Source organism: Hydra vulgaris, chromosome 04 (assembly GCF_038396675.1).
Source record: "Hydra vulgaris chromosome 04, alternate assembly HydraT2T_AEP".
Taxonomy (NCBI): Eukaryota; Metazoa; Cnidaria; class Hydrozoa; order Anthoathecata; family Hydridae; genus Hydra; species Hydra vulgaris.
In genome coordinates, this window is record NC_088923.1 from 29,066,717 (window position 1) to 29,088,167 (window position 21,451).

At 27.4% G+C, this 21,451-nt stretch overlaps 1 protein-coding gene across 1 annotated transcript; it reads left to right on the forward strand.

Moving 5' to 3' along the window:
• The first annotated feature begins 2,210 nt into the window (after nt 1–2,210).
• On the forward strand, nt 2,211–9,083 carry LOC136079053 (uncharacterized). Its single transcript, XM_065794794.1, has 2 exons — nt 2,211–2,576; nt 8,973–9,083. Exons 1-2 carry the CDS (start codon nt 2,253–2,255, stop codon nt 9,069–9,071), a joined length of 423 nt encoding a protein of 140 aa, XP_065650866.1. The 5' UTR covers nt 2,211–2,252; the 3' UTR covers nt 9,072–9,083.
• Nucleotides 9,084–21,451: the final 12,368 nt, after the last annotated feature.

A 21,451-nucleotide genomic window follows, 5' to 3' on the forward strand; every position in this document is an offset into this window, starting at 1 on the left:
GTTGGTTGCCATAGATGTGGTTGGTGCTTATCGTGATATATCAAAAGTAAGTCTCAAATACTTACAAAAGAGAGTCATAGATATGGTTGGTGCTTATTGTGATATTTAATAAGTAAGTCTCAAATAAAAAATATGAAAAAAAAGGCTTTTAAATTAGCTTGCAAGTCCAGGGTACACCAAAAAAAAAAAAAAAAGTAAATGAGAAAAAGAAAAAGAAAGAAAGAAAAGATAAGGAAAAAGAAGAAAGAAAAAATACCTGAAGGTTTAGTTTTTTATGACTTTATTTTTTCTTATGGCTATTCAAATAAAAGTTATATGAGTTTTACTAATGCGTGTACTTTAGGTGGTACTTTCAATACAAGTTTACGGTAAGCTTCTTGAAACTCTTTGATTTTTATTTCATAGCCTTGTTTTAAAGTCATGCCTAAACAATTAACTTTTACTTTTAATTCAATAAACGAATATAATTTATCTTTATTCGATCATTAAAATTGCTCAAATAAATTTTTGAATCAACTTTGGTCCCTACCTATACGTCATCAAGTACCGGGTTTCGGGGAAACAATCATTTATTTCATTTAACAAATGTTGAGATTTTTTCTCCATACATACTAGGTTTAGGCAGTTTGACAAATTTTTCTATTCTTGTCTCCACAACATTTTTCATCAAATGTATACTTCTTTGAAAGTGCTTAATAAAGCAAATCAAACTTGTTTGCATTGTGTATGTCATTGAAGTCGTAACATGGGAGTAGAAGTATATTATCGGCAATTTTTCTCTTCAAGAAGCTTTCTACGCAAACTTTCTAATAATATACAAGTATCAAAATATAACGAAGGGAAGAAGTTTCTAATTGTTTAAAAAAAAACATTGTATATATTTTTAGCACTTTTCCAACCAGCTTTTACATGCTTAAATATTGTCACATCAAGTTTTTTTCATTGGGTCAGGGTAACAACACCGATTTTTTCGAACAACATCTGTCCAAAACATCTGTAAATGCACTAAGGTATAATAACATCTCGCCCCTCAGTACTATCTTGTTCTATCTACAAATATAATAAATAAAATGTTCTATCTAATATATAAAATAAATACAAAAAGTATATAAATAAAATGTTCTACCTGATATAATATATTATATTACATTACATTGAACATAGTACTCATTTATATATAATTTTTTTTTGTGTATTTATTTTACATACTAGATAAAATATTTTATTAATTACATTTGTAGATAGAACAAGATAATACTGAGGGGACAATCTGTCCATCAACATCTGAAATTTCATTGATGTCTAATTACATAGGTGTAAAAAGCATATAACTTTTACAGATGTAGTTACATCTTTTCAATTATCTAAGTATAGCAACATTTGAGCAACAATATCTGGAGATGTAATTCATATAATAATTAACAATAACTTTACAGATGTAATTACATCTGAAAAGATGCAATTATAGTTTTAAGAATAACTACATCTGTACAACTACATCTGTGAATTTGGCAGATACAGTTACATCTTTTCAATTATCTTAAGAATAAAAACATCTGTACAACTACATCTGTGAATTCTAAAGATGTCGTTACATCTTTTCATTTATATTAAATATAACTACAGAATTTTATAAAACTATTAAATTGTAATGCCTTATATTAACCTGATTGAGTTTCATATATGGCTTTTTTTCAGATGTAGTTATACATGGATAAAAATATCAAATATAAATGCATTATTTTGACCAGATGTAGTTTCACATTTAGTTTTTTTCAGGTGTAGTTGCATCCGGAGGAAATTCTTCCAAATGCTATTGGAGAAAAACTATCAGATGTAATTACATTCAGGGCTGCCGAGAGCCTTCACGTCGCCTGGGACAGCAACCCTGATTGGTGCCCTTATTTATCAAAGTTTCCCTATATTATAGATGAAGAGCCTTTTTTTTTTGAAGGTACCTTATTTTCATTCGGCGCTCCTTGGATATCTTCCGCCCGGGACAAACTGTCCTTTACACACACACACACACACACACACACACACACACACACACACACACACACACACACACACACACAACCACGCACACACCCAACCCTCCTCTCGGTGGTTCTGGTTAAAAAATTTTAATTTAAGACGTAATTAATAAACAAAATTCCAGGGCTAAATATTTTCCGAGTTAATACAACATATTCGGACTTGTTTGAAACCTGGTATCTAGTTTCACGGTATATTGTAAATTAAAAATAAAAATGGCTGTTGCTAATTTTATAAGGCTAAGCACAGTGTTAAAAGATAATATCCTGTTTGTTCAAAATTTAAATAATCACTTTTTTCAATGTGGTTGTATAATTGTATCAAGAAATTTTGGACGATATACTAGGACACCCAAAAAATTTTTAGAAATAACCAAAAAAGATCGAAACAAAGTTCAAAGAGATGATGTATTTTTTATTTTTGATCAAGTTCTACCTAAGTATACGCTACAAGAAGCCATTGATACCTTTAAAGCATATGATTTATTTGGTGGAGAAAAAATTGATATTTTACTCAAGGTTGACTTAAATACTGGGAAGGTACTTATGTTTAGGTTATTTAACTGATTTGTGGTTTGTATTTAATATTACTTAACTCAATTCGCTTCTTCAAATGAAAAAAGCTCTTATTATGAGTATACCACAGGGGTCTGTACTGGGGCAATCACTATTTATAGTTTGCATAAATGATTTATCTAAGGGCATTAATTTTTGTAGAGTCTAACATCTGCTAATATTTAAAATCTTTTTTTAACCAAATCTTTTTTTTTTAAATTATCAAATATTATAATTATGATTTCAAAAAACAATTTGTACTGGTAAAATGTCAAAAAAAAAATCTTTTAATAATAATGAAACTGAGCTTATAGTTTTAAAACTAATATGCAAAAATATAGATACTATCTGTTAGAGTGACTATGAAAGCTTTTTAAACATTTTTGCATCATAGAAGAAGACTATTGGATTAATACATTTATTTTCTGACTATAAGCACAAGCATATTTCAAAAACAGGGCTGAATGAACAGCTTATTTGGAGTGACTTTGAACATAACATAATGTTTTAACTTCTTAGATTATTGCTAGATTAACAAATTATAATGGGGAAAAAACACTGTTTGAAGTGTTTTTTGCATAGGATTTTTTATTTCAATTTGGTTCATGTGAAAAAATTCACACACTTAAGATTACAACCTAGTATTTTTAACATAAGTACATCTTTGACAATATTTTCAAAACTGCCCTCATAAAAAAGAACATCAACCATCGCTATCCTTTAAGTCCTCAAATAGTTCACACATGCCGCATATGAATCAGATGTTTTTAATGTTAAGCTTATAACAAATAAATTATAGGCCACAACACTGGAAGTGATGTGGTTTGCTGTATTTTTTGCCTCGAATCCATTTGTCGTTGCTTAACTCCATTAATTTTTTTTAAAGAAAGCACAGCTTAAACTTGATGGTCTATACAATGCTGCAGCCCAAAGCAATTTTTTGTGCAGCCCATAATAATTTTTTGTGCAGCCCAAAGTTAGCTTCTATATGTTATATAACTTTTCCTTTGTTAGTGGAAACGTTTTTGCTAAACAGGTAAATATATATTCAATTGACTATCTATTCAATTGACTATCTATTCAATATGCATTCAATTCTTCCTCTGATGAATGGTGAATTCAGTTTCTCTAAACACATTTATGAAGATGCCCTTAAAAAAGTGGATTTCAAAACTTTAAATTAAACTTGGCCCAGAAAAAAAGAATTCAAAAAAGAGAAACAGAACTCGAAACATAATTTGCCATGTGCCTGTTCACCTTAACCTCTCTTATATTAAAAATCATTCCACTAACATTTAAAAATTTTTTTAAAAATTGGTGGATAAACATTTCTTGCTCTCTAACAAATTACATAAAAGTTTTATTCGAAATACAATTAAAGTTAGCTACTGTTGCACTAAAAATGTGGAAAGAATTATAATAGGAATAATAAAATGCAACTTTGACACATCACCAAAATTTTTTGCTCAGCTAAAGTTAATTTATGCTTCTTGGTAATATACTCCATATTTTATTTTTATGTTTGAAAAATAAAAATTTTTACTTGTTATTTATTTTAATATGTTGCTTGCAGGTACATTTTGCAGTGGTTTTGTAAAAGGTTAATTTTAAGCTTAAAATTGTATATACAAATTTTAAGTAAAGTATAGATACAAAAAAATAACATAAATACAGAAATAACAAACAATGTTATTACACTAACCCGTATTAGCACGGGACAAGTGCTCAAGTAACAACCTTCAGAAAATGTACTAGTTTGTGTCCCACAAAGCTAGGCAAGGTTTAGTATTAAAACTTTTTTCAAATTTGGTACTAATATTTGTTTTGCAACACTTAACTAAAATGCAAAAGAAAAGTTGGTATTTTAATTCTTCACAGCAAACAAATGATAAAAATAAAACACATGTTTATAAATAATGAATGAGTAAAAAATAAATCAGTTTAAGAATATAATTTACTGTTGTATCTACTTCCCCTTACTGTTTGATGCCCTTTTCCTCCTACAAATAGGTAGTTGAGAGTAGAGAGAGTAAAACATGATCAAACCACTAAACAATAAAAATCATATAGCTTCATTGTTTTTTAGAATTTTAATTGACTAATTAATAAATTGATTGTGTGTATGCACACTTACCTCAAAAGAATTAGGATGGCATCTTATTGTATTTTGCACATTTTATGTTTTTTTAACTGGCAATTTTTTTGTTTGTTTGTTTGTTCGCTGACAATCATTTGTTATTATTGTCCGAAGATGTTATTTTATAAAATATATAAAATTATTTAAACATCTTAGGCCAACCTCCTACTAGATTCATGTAATCCAGATGAGCTGAGACCATGGTGAAGGCTAACTAGTGGTTAAAAATATATGATATCAATAACCCGTAAATAATTTTTAAGCTAATAAACTGTATAAGAATTTTCAAAGTCAAAATTGGTCAAAAATTATATAAGAATTTGGGCTGGTTTTTCTAATGATGTTCTTTCTCTTCTAGACAAGGTCCAAAAATGCATTGTAAACCAGGCTTGGACAGGAATGGCATGCAATGGAGCGCTATTGCTGACCACGCAAATGATTTTTTTTTGACAACTTAACCACGATTGTATATGTTTTGATGGTTTAAATATTTCAGAAATGTGCTGAAAATAAAAACGCTAAGCTCAACTTTAATTAGGAAAAAAATAATGAGAAGAAAAAGAAGAAAAAATAATTCCTTATGAAAAAAAAAAATATATGTAAGCATTAAAATATAAATAAAAAACTTAAGCTCGAAGCAAAACTTTTTGTTACATTCTTAATTGCGTTTGAAATATATGTAATTAAAACTTATCTTTTTAAACGTTTAATAAAATGTTAATAAAAATGTTTAATAAAACTTTAATAAAAGTTGTGCAAAACTCATTAAAAGTTAGAAATTACTACTAATTGTTTTGTTTATTAAATGAACAAGTTTTATCAAATTTATTAAAAATTGTTTTATATATTATTTTTAAATTGTTTAAACCTTTATTTTTTCAAAAAAGTTGCAAAAAAAAGAATGTTCAAAAAAATAACATAGTCTTTTCAAAATAGTAATTTTTAATAATTTCATGCTCTAATTAGTAAGTCAAGTTAAAAATAGGTTTTAAATTTTTTTATTCGTAAATATAGAAATAAAAAAACTAGCAATTTAATTTTAATTTGAGCATTACAAGCAATTTGTAACTTTAATAATAAGCGTTTTACGTAATGAATTTAAGAATTATTATAAAAGATTTAAACTAATTCATTCCTATCGTAATTGAAAAAACAAAACAAAAAAACAATTTTTTTCAAAAAATAAAATGTTTGCTTAGAAGATTTTAAAAAATTGTAAGTTTAATTATAAAAATTAATCGTATGAACATTACAAAATATTTCAAAACTTTTCCATTAATCAACAAAATACACATTAATATAAGTATAAATAAAGTTATTTTTTATTCTTGTATGATTGTATAAAATGTTCATACATGAGTTCTAACCAAGTCGTCACAAAAAGTTTTGAACTTATTCATAAATTAAAGTAACTTAAAAAAAATTCTTTCAAAAAATAATCGTTTAAAAGATTTTTAAGAAAACCTGGAAAAATAGTTTCAAACGTTTAAATTTATCATAAAAATACATGCCCACAAAAAAAAAGTTTATATACAACATTTTTTATTAATTTACTCAAAATGCGTTTATTTAAACGATCATTATAATTAATTTTATGTTTTTATTTAAAGCCTTTGCGTAAAATAAAAACTTTAGAAAAGATCAACAATTAAAAGTTATTCACAAGGTAACACTTTTTAAAATTGTATTTAAATTGTTAAAACATCAAAATAGCCGTGGTCAAGTTGTAAAGAAAAAAAAATATTGGCGTGGTCAGTTACAGAGTGCGATCGCACGCCATTCCTGTTCAAGCCTGATTGTAAATGTAGTTGAACCACCTCTATCTGCCAAGCTTGAGCCTCTTTCCAATTATTGTAAAGTCACATCTCTTTCTCTTTGCTACAAATACTGTCATGGTTGCTGCTCAAAGGAGCTATACCCTCTATAGTGATTTCGCCAGTTATTCATTTGGAAAAACGATTAACCGTCCCCATTAACCGTCGGTTAATGGGGATGGGTAATGATTTTTATATTTTATATATATAATTTTTTTTATATAAAAATATTTCTGTATTGTTTTAAAAGCATTCACTACTATTTGATTATTTAAACCTAAAACTTTCGTTAAAACTTTTTACGAAAGTTTTAGCATGTTGAGTTTATCATTAAAAGAAACTTAATATAATTCAATAAAATGTTATTAAATATTATAAAATATTTATAAATTCATCATTAATTGCAAAAATTATAAATATTTACAAAGTCATAATTGATTGTGAAAATTTATCATTAAACTCTTTCGCTACCAGCCACTATAATAAAAAAAAACTTTTCACCTTTTTTTAAATAAAATTTGGATGACATTACACTGAAAACTAATTGAAATTCGAATAGTAAACTTCATTGAAAGTTTAATAAATTAACTTAATTTATATAACTTTTTAACACGTTTCATTTAACAATAAGAAATGCAAAGTGCTGAAAACAATTGTTTTTATAAAAAATAACTAGTCCAAACTCATTACAAATATAATAAGAATGTTTTTTTTAAAAACTAATTACATACCTAAATTCTTATACGCTTCTACAAGTTAAGTTTACCGTTGAAATATCAAAGCCACTCAAGAACGTAATAATCGATTTTATATAATGTTATTTCTTATATTTAATAATAATTTTATTATTATTATTTAATAATATTTTATATAATAATAAAGCAGCACCAGGATGTAAAATGTTTTACGTCCTTGTGCTGCTTTAAAATTTTTTTTTTCTCATGTATTTCTTAACTTTGTAAAGTGATTTTTTATAAGTACACAATATGGCTCTTATTTCTTATTACTTTTGTAGAGAATTAATTAAACTTTAAGAACAAAAAAATTATGTGTCAAGAATAAAAATTAATGTACGAAAAAGAATATTAATCTTTTTTTGCGAAGCATACTCAAAAGTGACTACCAGCGGCTTGCGGTAAAAATTTAACAAAAATCAAAAGCCTCTGTCAGCATCAGCTTGCTTGCAGTTGTGTTAGAGTCTAAATTTAGGTATTTATTTTTTCATTTTTAAATTTATTTCTTTTTTGAATCATCGTTCGTATTTTAATATAAATTTGTAAATATTAAGACAAATTTGAAAAATTTAAAAGCCGGTTTTTATTATTCGAATATTGATATTTTATATTCGAAAGGAAATCTGGATATCCGACTATCTGGTTAATTGGCGAAATCACTAACCCTCTAGTTCCATCAATTAAAACTCATTTTCATTAGACTCACCATTCAGCAAAGTCCTTTTACTGTATTTTTATTTGTATTTTACAGTCTTGCATTCACAACCTTGAAAAAATTATTTAAAAACAAAAGTCTTTTAATATTATCTAACAAATCCTCAACTAAACCTTGTTTTCCTGCTATTTATAAATTAACACTAATGCATCCTATGTTTGGAAGCTCTTTAGAAGATTTATACTCTAAAAAAGTATGCTTTTTATGCATATCCCTGCATGCTCACTTTAAAAGTTTTATTTATTTAGTTTTTTTCCCACACTTCAACCCTTTGGAACTTTCCCATCTTCATGTTTTCTTGACTTATACCTACGCATTTTTATGTCTTCCTTCAACTATTTTCTTCGTTCTTTAACTCTACTTTTTGTTTTCTAGTAACTCCCAACTTAATAGTGGTTGCTTGCAGCCTTGTTGGGAGTGAATCAGAATAAAAAAATAATAATAATATTGCTAGTAGTAGTATTACAAATACAGAATGTCTTTTCGTTTTAAAAATTATTTAAATATTTTGAAAATAGATATTTGAGTATCAAATAGTCAAAAAACACATAAATATGTTTAAATATCAGGTATATACTTATATTTATTCTATTTTGAGTATATATACTCAAATTAGAATATCAGGTATATACTTATATTTATTCTATTTTGAGTATACTCAAATTAGAATAGTAAACATCAATGAATACTTAATTTATATATATTGATTTTTAGATAAAATTAAAAATATTTTTATAAAACTTGAAATATTTTGAAATTTTTTCTGAAAATCATTCAGCATTCAAAATTATATGCAAATAAAGTTGACTTTTTCTTCAAAATAATAGGGGTGTTTATTTTACATTGTATAATATAAAATTTCTGTACTGTGAACTAATAAAATTTAAACTACTTTAAAGGATGTTTTCAACAGATAAATATCTTTGCACTCACAATAATTTTGTTTCTAATTGCTTAGTTAATTTTTTTTTTCTATTTCAGAACAAAATTGGTGTATTAAAAGGAATAATTCGCTTACCTAAACCAGTGAGTCCATCACAAAAAGTACTTGTTCTTGCTGAGGTTGGTAAAGAATGTTAAATTTTTCATATTTATGTGTGTTTATACAGTGCTCTTTATTTAACCTACATTTTTGTGCATGATTGTGTTGGTTTACTTATTATTTTGCATATGCCAAGATTTTAACTAGATACCTGGTTATAAATGTGTTTTGTCTGTTTTCAAAAGTACTACCATTTTTTTTTAAATGAATGAAGTCCCAGGGAGGTTAATTTTAGAAAAAATGGCATTGTCAAGTTTGAAAGCTGACATCAAATAAAACCACAATTCTGTTTGCTGAATCAATTATGGGGTAACTGTCACCTGCTTGTATTAATTGATTGAGTTAATGCCTTATGATGAGGCTATAATTGCTGCAAAGGGTAATACTACAAAATATTATGAAAATATAATTTAAGTATATTGCAGAACATATAGACTAGAAGTTTTTCTTTTATCATTAAAATAGCCAGTTACTTTGTATGCACATTTAAACATAACAATTATAAAATAAATGCACTCACAAACATGAATAGAGTGTCCCAAAAAACAACATTTAAAAAAAATATATCCTGCCTCCTCCCAACCCCTCCCCCCTCCCCTCACTAATGGTCTATATGATAAAGAAACACTGGATTTAAAAATTTTTTAAATAAATAATAATTTTAGGGGTACTTAAAGACCCTTGAGCATTTAGTTCCTAATATTATCAAAGAAAAGTTCTTCAAAGGTATTATATGTTGGGTCGCATATGAAGCAAAATTATTTAAAAATAATAATTATATTATAAAAAAATAAATATGTTAGATTTAACAGCATAAAAATGAAGTTTATTTACTAAAAATGAAAAAAGTGCATTTTTATAAAATTTAAATTTGACAATAATTTTTATTAAATAAGTTTTTTATAATATATCATTTTTGATATATTATCATTAAATATGATTATAATTATCATTTTTGAAATTTTCATATAATTTCGCTTAATAGTTGTTTTTTGGAAATAATGAATAATATTCTTTTGTTATTTTATATTTTTGCTATATTTCACATTAACACCCCATATAAATCACCTCATAGTGATTAAAAATCATTAGTCTTTTTAAAATGTTAGAAAATGTTAACTTATAGTGAATTTATTTTTATAGTGTTAGTAGATAAAGTGTTAGTATGCAGATTTAAACCTAAAATTTAAATTTAAACAAAATTAACTTTATTATAGTGATTAAATTTATTTATAATTATGTAGTATCAATATCATATTACCTTTATTGTTTTACTAAAACAGGTTTGTTAAATAATTCAATATAAAAAAAGCTATTAAGTTAAATTTATTAATTGGACTTAATTAATACTGTATTTTCATAATTCAAATTCCTCTCTCAGCTATTTAATTTTTTGAATCATATATATTGCTCAACTTAATGCTCATTTGTTCATGTTTGCACAGAGCTCACAACATTGCACCCAAGTTAATGACAAGAGTTGCAGCACTTATTTTATTAGAAAATGTGAACTAAAGTGTTTGCAAATATCTTATGTAAACTTTAAATTATGTAATGTTAAAAAATGATATCAAGTTTTATAGTTTTACTTTTACTTAAAATTAAATGGTGGCAATATCTCCTTAATTTTGATTTATAGCATTTTATTTAATGCTTTATAAAGTTATACTGTCTTTTATTTATTAAATAGTGTTAAAAGATATTAGTATAGTATGCCTTAGTTAGCTCGCTGCGCTTGTGAAGTGCACCACAACGGTTTAAGCCCTTTCGATTGCACATTTAATTTTTTCTTTTAATCTTTTTCAATTTTCTAAAATACGAAACAAAGCATTTTTAATACTCTATAGATATTATATACATAACATATATAAAGATATTATATACTATAATGAAAGAGAAAGAATTTTTAAAAAAGCCTAAAGTTTATAAAAACATTAAAAGCTGCATAAAATTCTATTTCTCTTAGTGTTTTGAATATATAAAAATAGTATTTTTATAAAAAAAAGTCTATTTCAACATGTTTTTTAAACTTTGTCAACTAAATTTATTATCAGGTCAGGTTATCCTGTCTTTATTCTGTCCTGTTCTGTCCTGTCACTTTATTGTCAGGTCAGGTTATCCTGCTACTGGTAACTTAGCCAAGAGCCCCTGCCTTGGGGCTCTTGGTTAAGTAAAGGCTAATTGATGATGATGTCTCAATAAAAATACTCATCTTGGGCAGATGTTAGATGCATCTGGCTACTGTCTTGTAGAAAGCCTCCTAGGCAAAGAATTAAGGAGTAAACAGATTCAATCTGTTGACCAGCCTCGCACCCTTATTAGGCTAGCACAGATGTATTTATAGTACATTGTTTCCAGTTTAGGATGTTGAATGCTGGATCTTCTTGAATCAAAGCATGGGTTTTGCTTGTGCCTCTGTTTTTATGACTAGGCAACTCATTCTATTATCTCCTAATGAGGGTACAGCTCTGAAACTCAGTCTTATAGGTCTGAGGCTGACTGGTTGTCAGGTCTCCCAAACTCTGTGGTAGCTTTCAGAGAGGCTGATTCCATCAAGAGCTGAAAAATATCAAAGTATTAACAGTGTCATGTTGTGCATGGATGGTGTCCCTGTTTGTACTTTTGGTGTGCATTGCGAAGGCCGCATTTGGAGCCCTTTGTTATGGCTTAGGGTTTATTAGTAGTAATGAGGCAATTGCTTGGGCTATTAAACAGTGTACTGAGTACTATCTATGCTTTAAGTCAAGTTCTTTAACAAATTTAAAAATGAATAAAGTACCAAAAACTATTACACACAAAAAACTTTTCTTCTGTTGAATCTTATCTCTTGCAAAGTTCACCAGACCTGCTTGCTCTTTGTGAGACTAATTTGAGTTCAGCTGTCTCATCTTGTGATCTAAGTGTTGATGGTTATCTTCCTTTAAATCATAAAGACTATAATAGTCACATGCTTGGTCTGGGCATTTACATTCGTAAGAATTCACCCATTCGTCAAGAAACTAGGTTTGAATCCACAGACTATTTTTTTTATGCGCTTTCGTTTAGCACCACTTCACTCTATTGCCTTTCACTTTGCTTCGCTCTCCTTCATCCCAAGACTGCACTCTTTTTGATGTTTTTTCTGATCAAATTGACCTAGCCATCTCTCTTTATCCATCGACCAATATTGTTATTTTTGGAGACTTTAATGCTCATTACACTGAATGGCTTGGCTCTAGTGGCAGTGACTCTGCTGATGTTAAGGCCTTCAACTTTTGCCTTTCTCAATCAAAAACTCAAATAGTCAACTTTCCAACTCGCTTTCTAGACAACCCAAATCATTTAGCTTCTCTAATCAAGGGGTTTTGTCGTAAAAATCTTAGGTTCCTTTGCTCACCTCAAGTTTATTTGACCATTTTTTCTAATAAACCCACAGAATCTACAAAAATATTACAAAAGATTCCAAAAGAAATCAGTGAAAACCTGTTTTTTGAATGTTTTTTAGAGAAATACTCATTTTCACAAAAAAGTTTATCGACATAAAATACTCCTTGAGCTAAAAAACATAAGTTTGCATGGTTGTTTTTGATTCAAGTAAACGTTTTTCCTAATAAACTCACAGAGTCTACAAAAATATTACAAAAGATTCCAAAAGAAATCAGTGAAAACCTGTTTTTTTGTTGCATTTGCATTATTTTCTTATTTTAAGTAAGTTTTTGTACATAAAAAGGGGTTTTGTCGTAAAAATCTTAGGTTCCTTTGCTCACCTCAAGTTTATTTGACCATTTTTTCTAATAAACCCACAGAATCTACAAAAATATTACAAAAGATTCCAAAAGAAATCAGTAAAAACCTGTTTTTTTGTTGCATTTGCATTATTTTTTTATTTTAAATAAGTTTTTGTTCATAAAAAGGGGTTTTGTCGTAAAAATCTTAGGTTCCTTTGCTCACCTCAAGTTTATTTGACCATTTTTTCTAATAAACCAACAGAATCCACAAAAATCTTAAAAAAGATTCCAAAAGAAATCAGTGAAAACGTGTTTTTTTGTTGCATTCGCATTATTTCCTTATTTTAAGTAAGTTTTTGTACATAAAAAGGGGTTTTGTCGTAAAAATCTTAGGTTCCTCTGCTCACCTCAAGTTTATTTGACCATTTTTTCTAATAAACCCACAGAATCTACAAAAATATTACAAAAGATTCCAAAAGAAATCAGTGAAAACGTGTTTTTTTGTTGCATTCGCATTATTTCCTTATTTTAAGTAAGTTTTTGTACATAAAAAGGGGTTTTGTCGTAAAAATCTCAGGTTCCTTTGCTCACCTCAAGTTTATTTGACCGTTTTTTCTAATAAACCCACAAAATCTACAAAAATATTACAAAAGATTCCAAAAGAAATCAGTGAAAACCTGTTTTTTGAATGTTTTTCAGAGAAATACCCATTTTCACAAAAAAGTTTATCGACATAAAATACTCCTTGAGCCAGAAAACATAAGTTTGCATGGTTGTTTTTGATTCAAGTAAACGTTTTTTCTAATAAACCCACAAATTCTACAAAAATATTACAAAAGATTCCAAAAGAAATCAGTGAAAACCTGTTTTTTTGTTGCAATTGCATTATTTTCTTATTTTAAGTAAGTTTTTGTACATAAAAAGGGGTTTTGTCGTAAAAATCTTAGGTTCCTTTGCTCACCTCAAGTTTATTTGACCATTTTTTCTAATAAACCCACAGAATCTACAAAAATATTACAAAAGATTCCAAAAGAAATCAGTGAAAACCTGTTTTTTTGTTGCATTTGCATTATTTCCTTATTTTAAGTAAGTTTTTGTACATAAAAAGGGGTTTTGTCGTAAAAATCTTAGGTTCCTCTGCTCACCTCAAATTTATTTGACCATTTTTTTAAATAAACCCATAAAATCTACAAAAATATTACAAAAGATTCCAAAAGAAATCAGTGAAAACTTGTTTTTTAAATGTTTTTCAATGAAATACCCATTTTCACAAAAATGTTTATCGACATAAAATACTCCTTGAGTTAAAAAACATAAGTTTGCATGGTTGTTTTTGATTTAAGTAAACGTTTTTTCTAATAAACCCACAGATTCTACAAAAATATTACAAAAGATTCCAAAAGAAATCAGTGAAATCCTGTTTTTTTGTTGCATTTGCATTATTTTCTTATTTTAAGTAAGATTTTGTACATAAAAAGGGGTTTTGTCGTAAAAATCTTAGGTTCCTTTGCTCACCTTAATTTTATTTGACCATTTTTTCTAATAAACCCACAGAATCTACAAAAATATTACAAAAGATTCCAAAAGAAATCAGTGAAAACGTGTTTTTTTGTTGCATTCGCATTATTTCCTTATTTTAAGTAAGTTTTTGTTCATAAAAAGGGGTTTTGTCGTAAAAATCTTAGGTTCCTTTGCTCACCTCAAGTTTATTTGGCCATTTTTTCTAATAAACCCGTAGAATCTACAAAAATATTACAAAAGATTCCAAAAGAAATCAGTGAAAACGTGTTTTTTTGTTGCATTCGCATTATTTCCTTATTTTAAGTAAGTTTTTGTACATAAAAAGGGGTTTTGTCGTAAAAATCTTTGGTTCCTTTGCTCACCTCAAGTTTATTTGACCATTTTTTCTAATAAACCCACAGAATCTACAAAAATATTACAAAAGATTCCAAAAGAAATCAGTGAAAACCTGTTTTTTTGTTGCAATTGCATTATTTTCTTATTTTAAGTAAGTTTTTGTACATAAAAAGGTGTTTTGTCGTAAAAATCTTAGGTTCCTATGCTCACCTCAAGTTTATTTGACCATTTTTTCTAATAAACCCACAGAATCTACAAAAATATTACAAAAGATTCCAAAAGAAATCAGTGAAAACCTGTTTTTTTGTTGCATTTGCATTATTTCCTTATTTTAAGTAAGTTTTTGTACATAAAAAGGGGTTTTGTCGTAAAAATCTTAGGTTCCTTTGCTCACCTCAAGTTTATTTGACCATTTTTTCTAATAAACCCACAGAATCTACAAAAATATTACAAAAGATTCCAAAAGAAATCAGTGAAAACCTGTTTTTTTGTTGCATTTGCATTATTTTCTAAATTTAAGTAAGTTTTTGTACATAAAAAGGGGTTTTGTCGTTAAAATCTTAGGTTCCTTTGCTCACCTTAAGTTTATTTGACCATTTTTTATAATAAACCCACAGAATCTACAAAAATATTACAAAAGATTCCAAAAGAAATCAGTGAAAACCTGTTTTTTTGTTGCAATTGCATTATTTTCTTATTTTAAGTAAGTTTTTGTACATAAAAAGGGGTTTTGTCGTAAAAATCTTAGGTTCCTTTGCTCACCTCAAGTTTATTTGACCATTTTTTCTAATAAACCCACAAAATCTACAAAAATATTACAAAAGATTCCAAAAGAAATCAGTGAAAACCTGTTTTTTGTTGCATTTGCATTATTTTCTTATTTTAAGTAAGTTTTTGTACATAAAAAGGGGTTTTGTCGTAAAAATCTTAGGTTCCTTTGCTCACCTCAAGTTTATTTGACCATTTTTTCTAATAAACCCACAGAATCTACAATAATATTACAAAAGATTCCAAAAGAAATCAGTGAAAACCTGTTTTTTTGTTGCATTTGCATTATTTCCTTATTTTAAGTAAGTTTTTGTACATAAAAAGGGGTTTTGTCGTAAAAATCTTAGGTTCCTTTGCTCACCTCAAGTTTATTTGACCATTTTTTCTAATAAACCCACAGAATCTACAAAAATATTACAAAAGATTACAAAAGAAATCAGTGAAAACCTGTTTTTTTGTTGCATTTGCATTATTTTCTTATTTTAAGTAAGTTTTTGTACATAAAAAGGGGTTTTGTCGTAAAAATCTTAGGTTCCTTTGCTCACCTTAAGTTTATTTGACCATTTTTTGTAATAAACCCACAGAATCTACAAAAATATTACAAAAGATTCCAAAAGAAATCAGTGAAAACGTGTTTTTTTGTTGCATTCGCATTATTACCTTATTTTAAGTAAGTTTTTGTACATAAAAAGGGGTTTTGTCGTAAAAATCTTAGGTTCCTTAGCTCACGTCAAGTTTATTTAACCGTTTTATCTAATAAACCCACAGAATCTACAAAAATATTACAAAAGATTCCAAAAGAAATCAGTGAAAACCTGTTTTTTCAATGTTTTTCAGAGAAATACCCATTTTTACAAAAAAGTTCATCGACATAAAATACTCCTTGAGCTAAAAAACATAAGTTTGCATGGTTGTTTTTGATTCAAGTAAACGTTTTTTCTAATAAACCCACAAATTCTACAAAAATATTACAAAAGATTCCAAAAGAAATCAGTGAAAACCTGTTTTTTTGTTGCATTTGCATTATTTTCTTATTTTAAGTAAGTTTTTGTACATAAAAAGGGGTTTTGTCGTAAAAATCTTAGGTTCCTTTGCTCACCTCAAGTTTATTTGACCATTTTTTCTAATAAACCCACAGAATCTACAAAAATATTACAAAAGATTCCAAAATAAATCAGTGAAAACCTGTTTTTTTGTTGCATTTGCATTATTTTCTTATTTTAAATAAGTTTTTGTTCATAAAAAGGGGTTTTGTCGTATAAATTTAGGTTCCTTTGCTCACCTCAAGTTTATTTGACCATTTTTTCTAATAAACCCACAGAATCTACAAAAATATTACAAAAGATTCCAAAAGAAATCAGTGAAAACGTGTTTTTTTGTTGCATTCGCATTATTTCCTTATTTTAAGTAAGTTTTTGTACATAAAAAGGGGTTTTGTCGTAAAAATCTTAGGTTCCTCTGCTCACCTCAAGTTTATTTGACCATTTTTTCTAATAAACCCACAAAATCTACAAAAATATTACAAAAGATTCCAAAAGAAATCAGTGAAAACCTGTTTTTTTGTTGCAATTGCATTATTTTCTTATTTTAAGTAAGTTTTTGTACATAAAAAGGTGTTTTGTCGTAAAAATCTTAGGTTCCTATGCTCACCTCAAGTTTATTTGACCATTTTTTCTAATAAACCCACAGAATCTACAAAAATATTACAAAAGATTCCAAAAGAAATCAGTGAAAACCTGTTTTTTGAATGTTTTTCAGAGAAATACCCATTTTCACAAAAATGTTTATCGACATAAAATACTCCTTGAGCTAAAAAACATAAGTTTGCATGGTTGTTTTTGATTCAAGTAAACGTTTTTTCTAATAAACCCACAGATTCTACAAAAATATTACAAAAGATTCCAAAAGAAATCAGTGAAAACCTGTTTTTTTGTTGCATTTGCATTATTTTCTTATTTTAAGTAAGTTTTTGTACATAAAAAGGGGTTTTGTCGTAAAAATCTTAGGTTCCTTTGCTCACCTTAAGTTTATTTGACCATTTTTTCTAATAAACCCACAGAATCTACAAAAATATTACAAAAGATTCCAAAAGAAATCAGTGAAAACGTGTTTTTTTGTTGCATTCGCATTATTTCCTTATTTTAAGTAAGTTTTTGTACATAAAAAGGGGTTTTGTCGTAAAAATCTTAGGTTCCTTTGCTCACCTCAAGTTTATTTGACCATTTTTTCTAATAAACCCACAGAATCTACAAAAATATTACAAAAGATTCCAAAAGAAATCAGTGAAAACGTGTTTTTTTGTTGCATTCGCATTATTTCCTTATTTTAAGTAAGTTTTTGTACATAAAAAGGGGTTTTGTCGTAAAAATCTTAGGTTCCTCTGCTCACCTCAAGTTTATTTGACCATTTTTTTTAATAAACCCACAAAATCTACAAAAATATTACAAAAGATTCCAAAAGAAATCAGTGAAAACCTGTTTTTTGAATGTTTTTCAATGAAATAACCATTTTCACAAAAATGTTTATCGACATAAAATACTCCTTGAGTTAAAATACAAAAGTTTGCATGGTTGTTTTTGATTCAAGTAAACGTTTTTTCTAATAAACCCACAGATTCTACAAAAATATTACAAAAGATTCCAAAAGAAATCAGTGAAAACCTGTTTTTTTGTTGCATTTGCATTATTTTCTTATTTTAAGTAAGTTTTTGTACATAAAAAGGGGTTTTGTCGTAAAAATCTTAGGTTCCTTTGCTCACCTTAAGTTTATTTGACCATTTTTTCTAATAAACCCACAGAATCTACAAAAATATTACAAAAGATTCCAAAAGAAATCAGTGAAAACGTGTTTTTTTGTTGCATTCGCATTATTTCCTTATTTTAAGTAAGTTTTTGTACATAAAAAGGGGTTTTGTCGTAAAAATCTTAGGTTCCTTTGCTCACCTCAAGTTTATTTGACCATTTTTTCTAATAAACCCACAGAATCTACAAAAATATTACAAAAGATTCCAAAAGAAATCAGTGAAAACCTGTTTTTTGAATGTTTTTCAGAGAAATACTCATTTTCACAAAAAAGTTTATCGACATAAAATACTCCTTGAGCTAAAAAACATAAGTTTGCATGGTTGTTTTTGATTCAAGTTAACGTTTTTTCTAATAAACCCACAGAATCTACAAAAATATTACAAAAGATTCCAAAAGAAATCAGTGAAAACCTTTTTTTTTTGTTGCATTTGCATTATTTTCTTATTTTAAGTAAGTTTTTGTACATAAAAAGGGGTTTTGTCGTAAAAATCTTAGGTTCCTTTGCTCACCTCAAGTTTATTTGACCATTTTTTCTAATAAACCCACAGAATCTACAAAAATATTACAAAAGATTCCAAAAGAAATCAGTGAAAACCTGTTTTTTTGTTGCATTTGCATTATTTTCTTATTTTAAGTAAGTTTTTGTACATAAAAAGGGGTTTTGTCGTAAAAATCTTAGGTTCAGTTGCTCACCTCAAGTTTATTTGACCATTTTTTCTAATTAACTTTACAGAATCTACAAAAATATTACAAAAGATTCCAAAAGAAATCAGTGAAAACGTGTTTTTTTGTTGCATTCGCATTATTTCCTTATTTTAAGTAAGTTTTTGTACATAAAAAGGGGTTTTGTCGTAAAAATCTTAGTTTCCTTTGCTCACCTTAAGTTTATTTAACCATTTTTTCTAATAAACCCACAGAATCTACAAAAATATTACAAAAGATTCCAAAAGAAATCAGTGAAAACCTGTTTTTTTGTTGCATTCGCATTATTTCCTTATTTTAAGTAAGTTTTTGTACATAAAAAGGGGTTTTGTCGTAAAAATCTTAGGTTCCTTTGCTCACCTCAAGTTTATTTGACCATTTTTTCTAATAAACCCACAGAATCTACAAAAATATTACAAAAGATTCCAAAAGAAATCAGTGAAAACCTGTTTTTTGAATGTTTTTCAGAGAAATACCCATTTTCACAAAAAAGTTCATCGACATAAAATACTCCTTGAGCTAAAAAACATAAGTTTGCATGGTTGTTTTTGATTCAAGTAAACATTTTTTCTAATAAACCCACAGAGTCTACAAAAATTTTACATGAGATTCCAAAAGAAATCAGTGAAAACCTGTTTTTTTGTTGCATTTGCATTATTTTCTTATTTTAAGTAAGTTTTTGTACATAAAAAGGGGTTTTGTCGTAAAAATCTTAGGTTCCTTTGGTCACCTCAAGTTTATTTGACCATTTTTTCTAATAAACCCACAGAATCTACAAAAATATTACAAAAGATTCCAAAAGAAATCAGTGAAAACCTGTTTTTTTGTTGCATTTGCATTATTTTCTTATTTTAAGTAAGTTTTTGTACATAAAAAGGGGTTTTGTCGTAAAAATCTTAGGTTCCTTTGCTCACCTCAAGTTTATTTGACCATTTTTTCTAATAAACCCACAGAATCTACAAAAATATTACAAAAGATTCCAAAAGAAATCAGTGAAAACCTGTTTTTTTGTTGCATTTGCATTATTTTCTTATTTTAAGTAAGTTTTTGTACATAAAAAGGGGTTTTGTCGTAAAAATCTTAGGTTCAGTTGCTCACCTCAAGTTTATTTGACCATTTTTTCTAATTAACTTTACAGAATCTACAAAAATATTACAAAAGATTCCAAAAGAAATCAGTGAAAACGTGTTTTTTTGTTGCATTCGCATTATTTCCTTATTTTATGTAAGTTTTTGTACATAAAAAGGGGTTTTGTCGTAAAAATCTTAGTTTCCTTTGCTCACCTTAAGTTTATTTAACCATTTTTTCTAATAAACCCACAGAATCTACAAAAATATTACAAAAGATTCCAAAAGAAATCAGTGAAAACCTGTTTTTTTGTTGCATTCGCATTATTTCCTTATTTTAAGTAAGTTTTTGTACATAAAAAGGGGTTTTGTTGTAAAAATCCTAGGTTCCTTTGCTCACCTCAAGTTTATTTGACCATTTTTTCTAATAAACCCACAGAATCTACAAAAATATTACAAAAGATTCCAAAAGAAATCAGTGAAAACCTGTTTTTTGAATGTTTTTCAGAGAAATACCCATTTTCACAAAAAAGTTCATCGACATAAAATACTCCTTGAGCTAAAAAACATAAGTTTGCATGGTTGTTTTTGATTCAAGTAAACATTTTTTCTAATAAACCCACAGAGTCTACAAAAATTTTACATGAGATTCCAAAAGAAATCAGTGAAAACCTGTTTTTTTGTTGCATTTGCATTATTTTCTTATTTTAAGTAAGTTTTTGTACATAAAAAGGGGTTTTGTCGTAAAAATCTTAGGTTCCTTTGCTCACCTCAAGTTTATTTGACCATTTTTTCTAATAAACCCACAGAATCTACAAAAATATTACAAAAGATTCCAAAAGAAATCAGTGAAAACCTGTTTTTTTGTTGCATTTGCATTATTTTCTTATTTTAAGTAAGTTTTTGTACATAAAAAGGGGTTTTGTCGTAAAAATCTTAGGTTCCTTTGCTCACCTCAAGTTTATTTGACCATTTTTTATAATAAACCCACAGAATCTACAAAAATATTACAAAAGATTCCAAAAGAAATCAGTGAAAACCTGTTTTTTTGTTGCATTTGCATTATTTTCTTATTTTAAGTAAGTTTTTGTACATAAAAAGGGGTTTTGTCGTAAAAATCTTAGGTTCCTTTACTCACCTTAAGTTTATTTGACCATTTTTTCTAATAAACCCACGAAATCTACAAAAATATTACAAAAGATTCCAAAAGAAATCAGTGAAAACCTGTTTTTTTGTTGCATTTGCATTATTTTCTTATTTTAAGTAAGTTTTTGTTCATAAAAAGGGGTTTTGTCGTAAAAACCTTAGGTTCCTTTGATCACCTCAAGTTTATTTGACCATTTTTTCTAATAAACCCACAGAATCTACAAAAATATTACAAAAGATTCCAAAAGAAATCAGTGAAAACCTGTTTTTTTGTTGCATTTGCATTATTTTCTTATTTTAAGTAAGTTTTTGTACATAAAAAGGGGTTTTGTCGTAAAAATCTTAGGTTCCTTTGCTCACCTCAAGT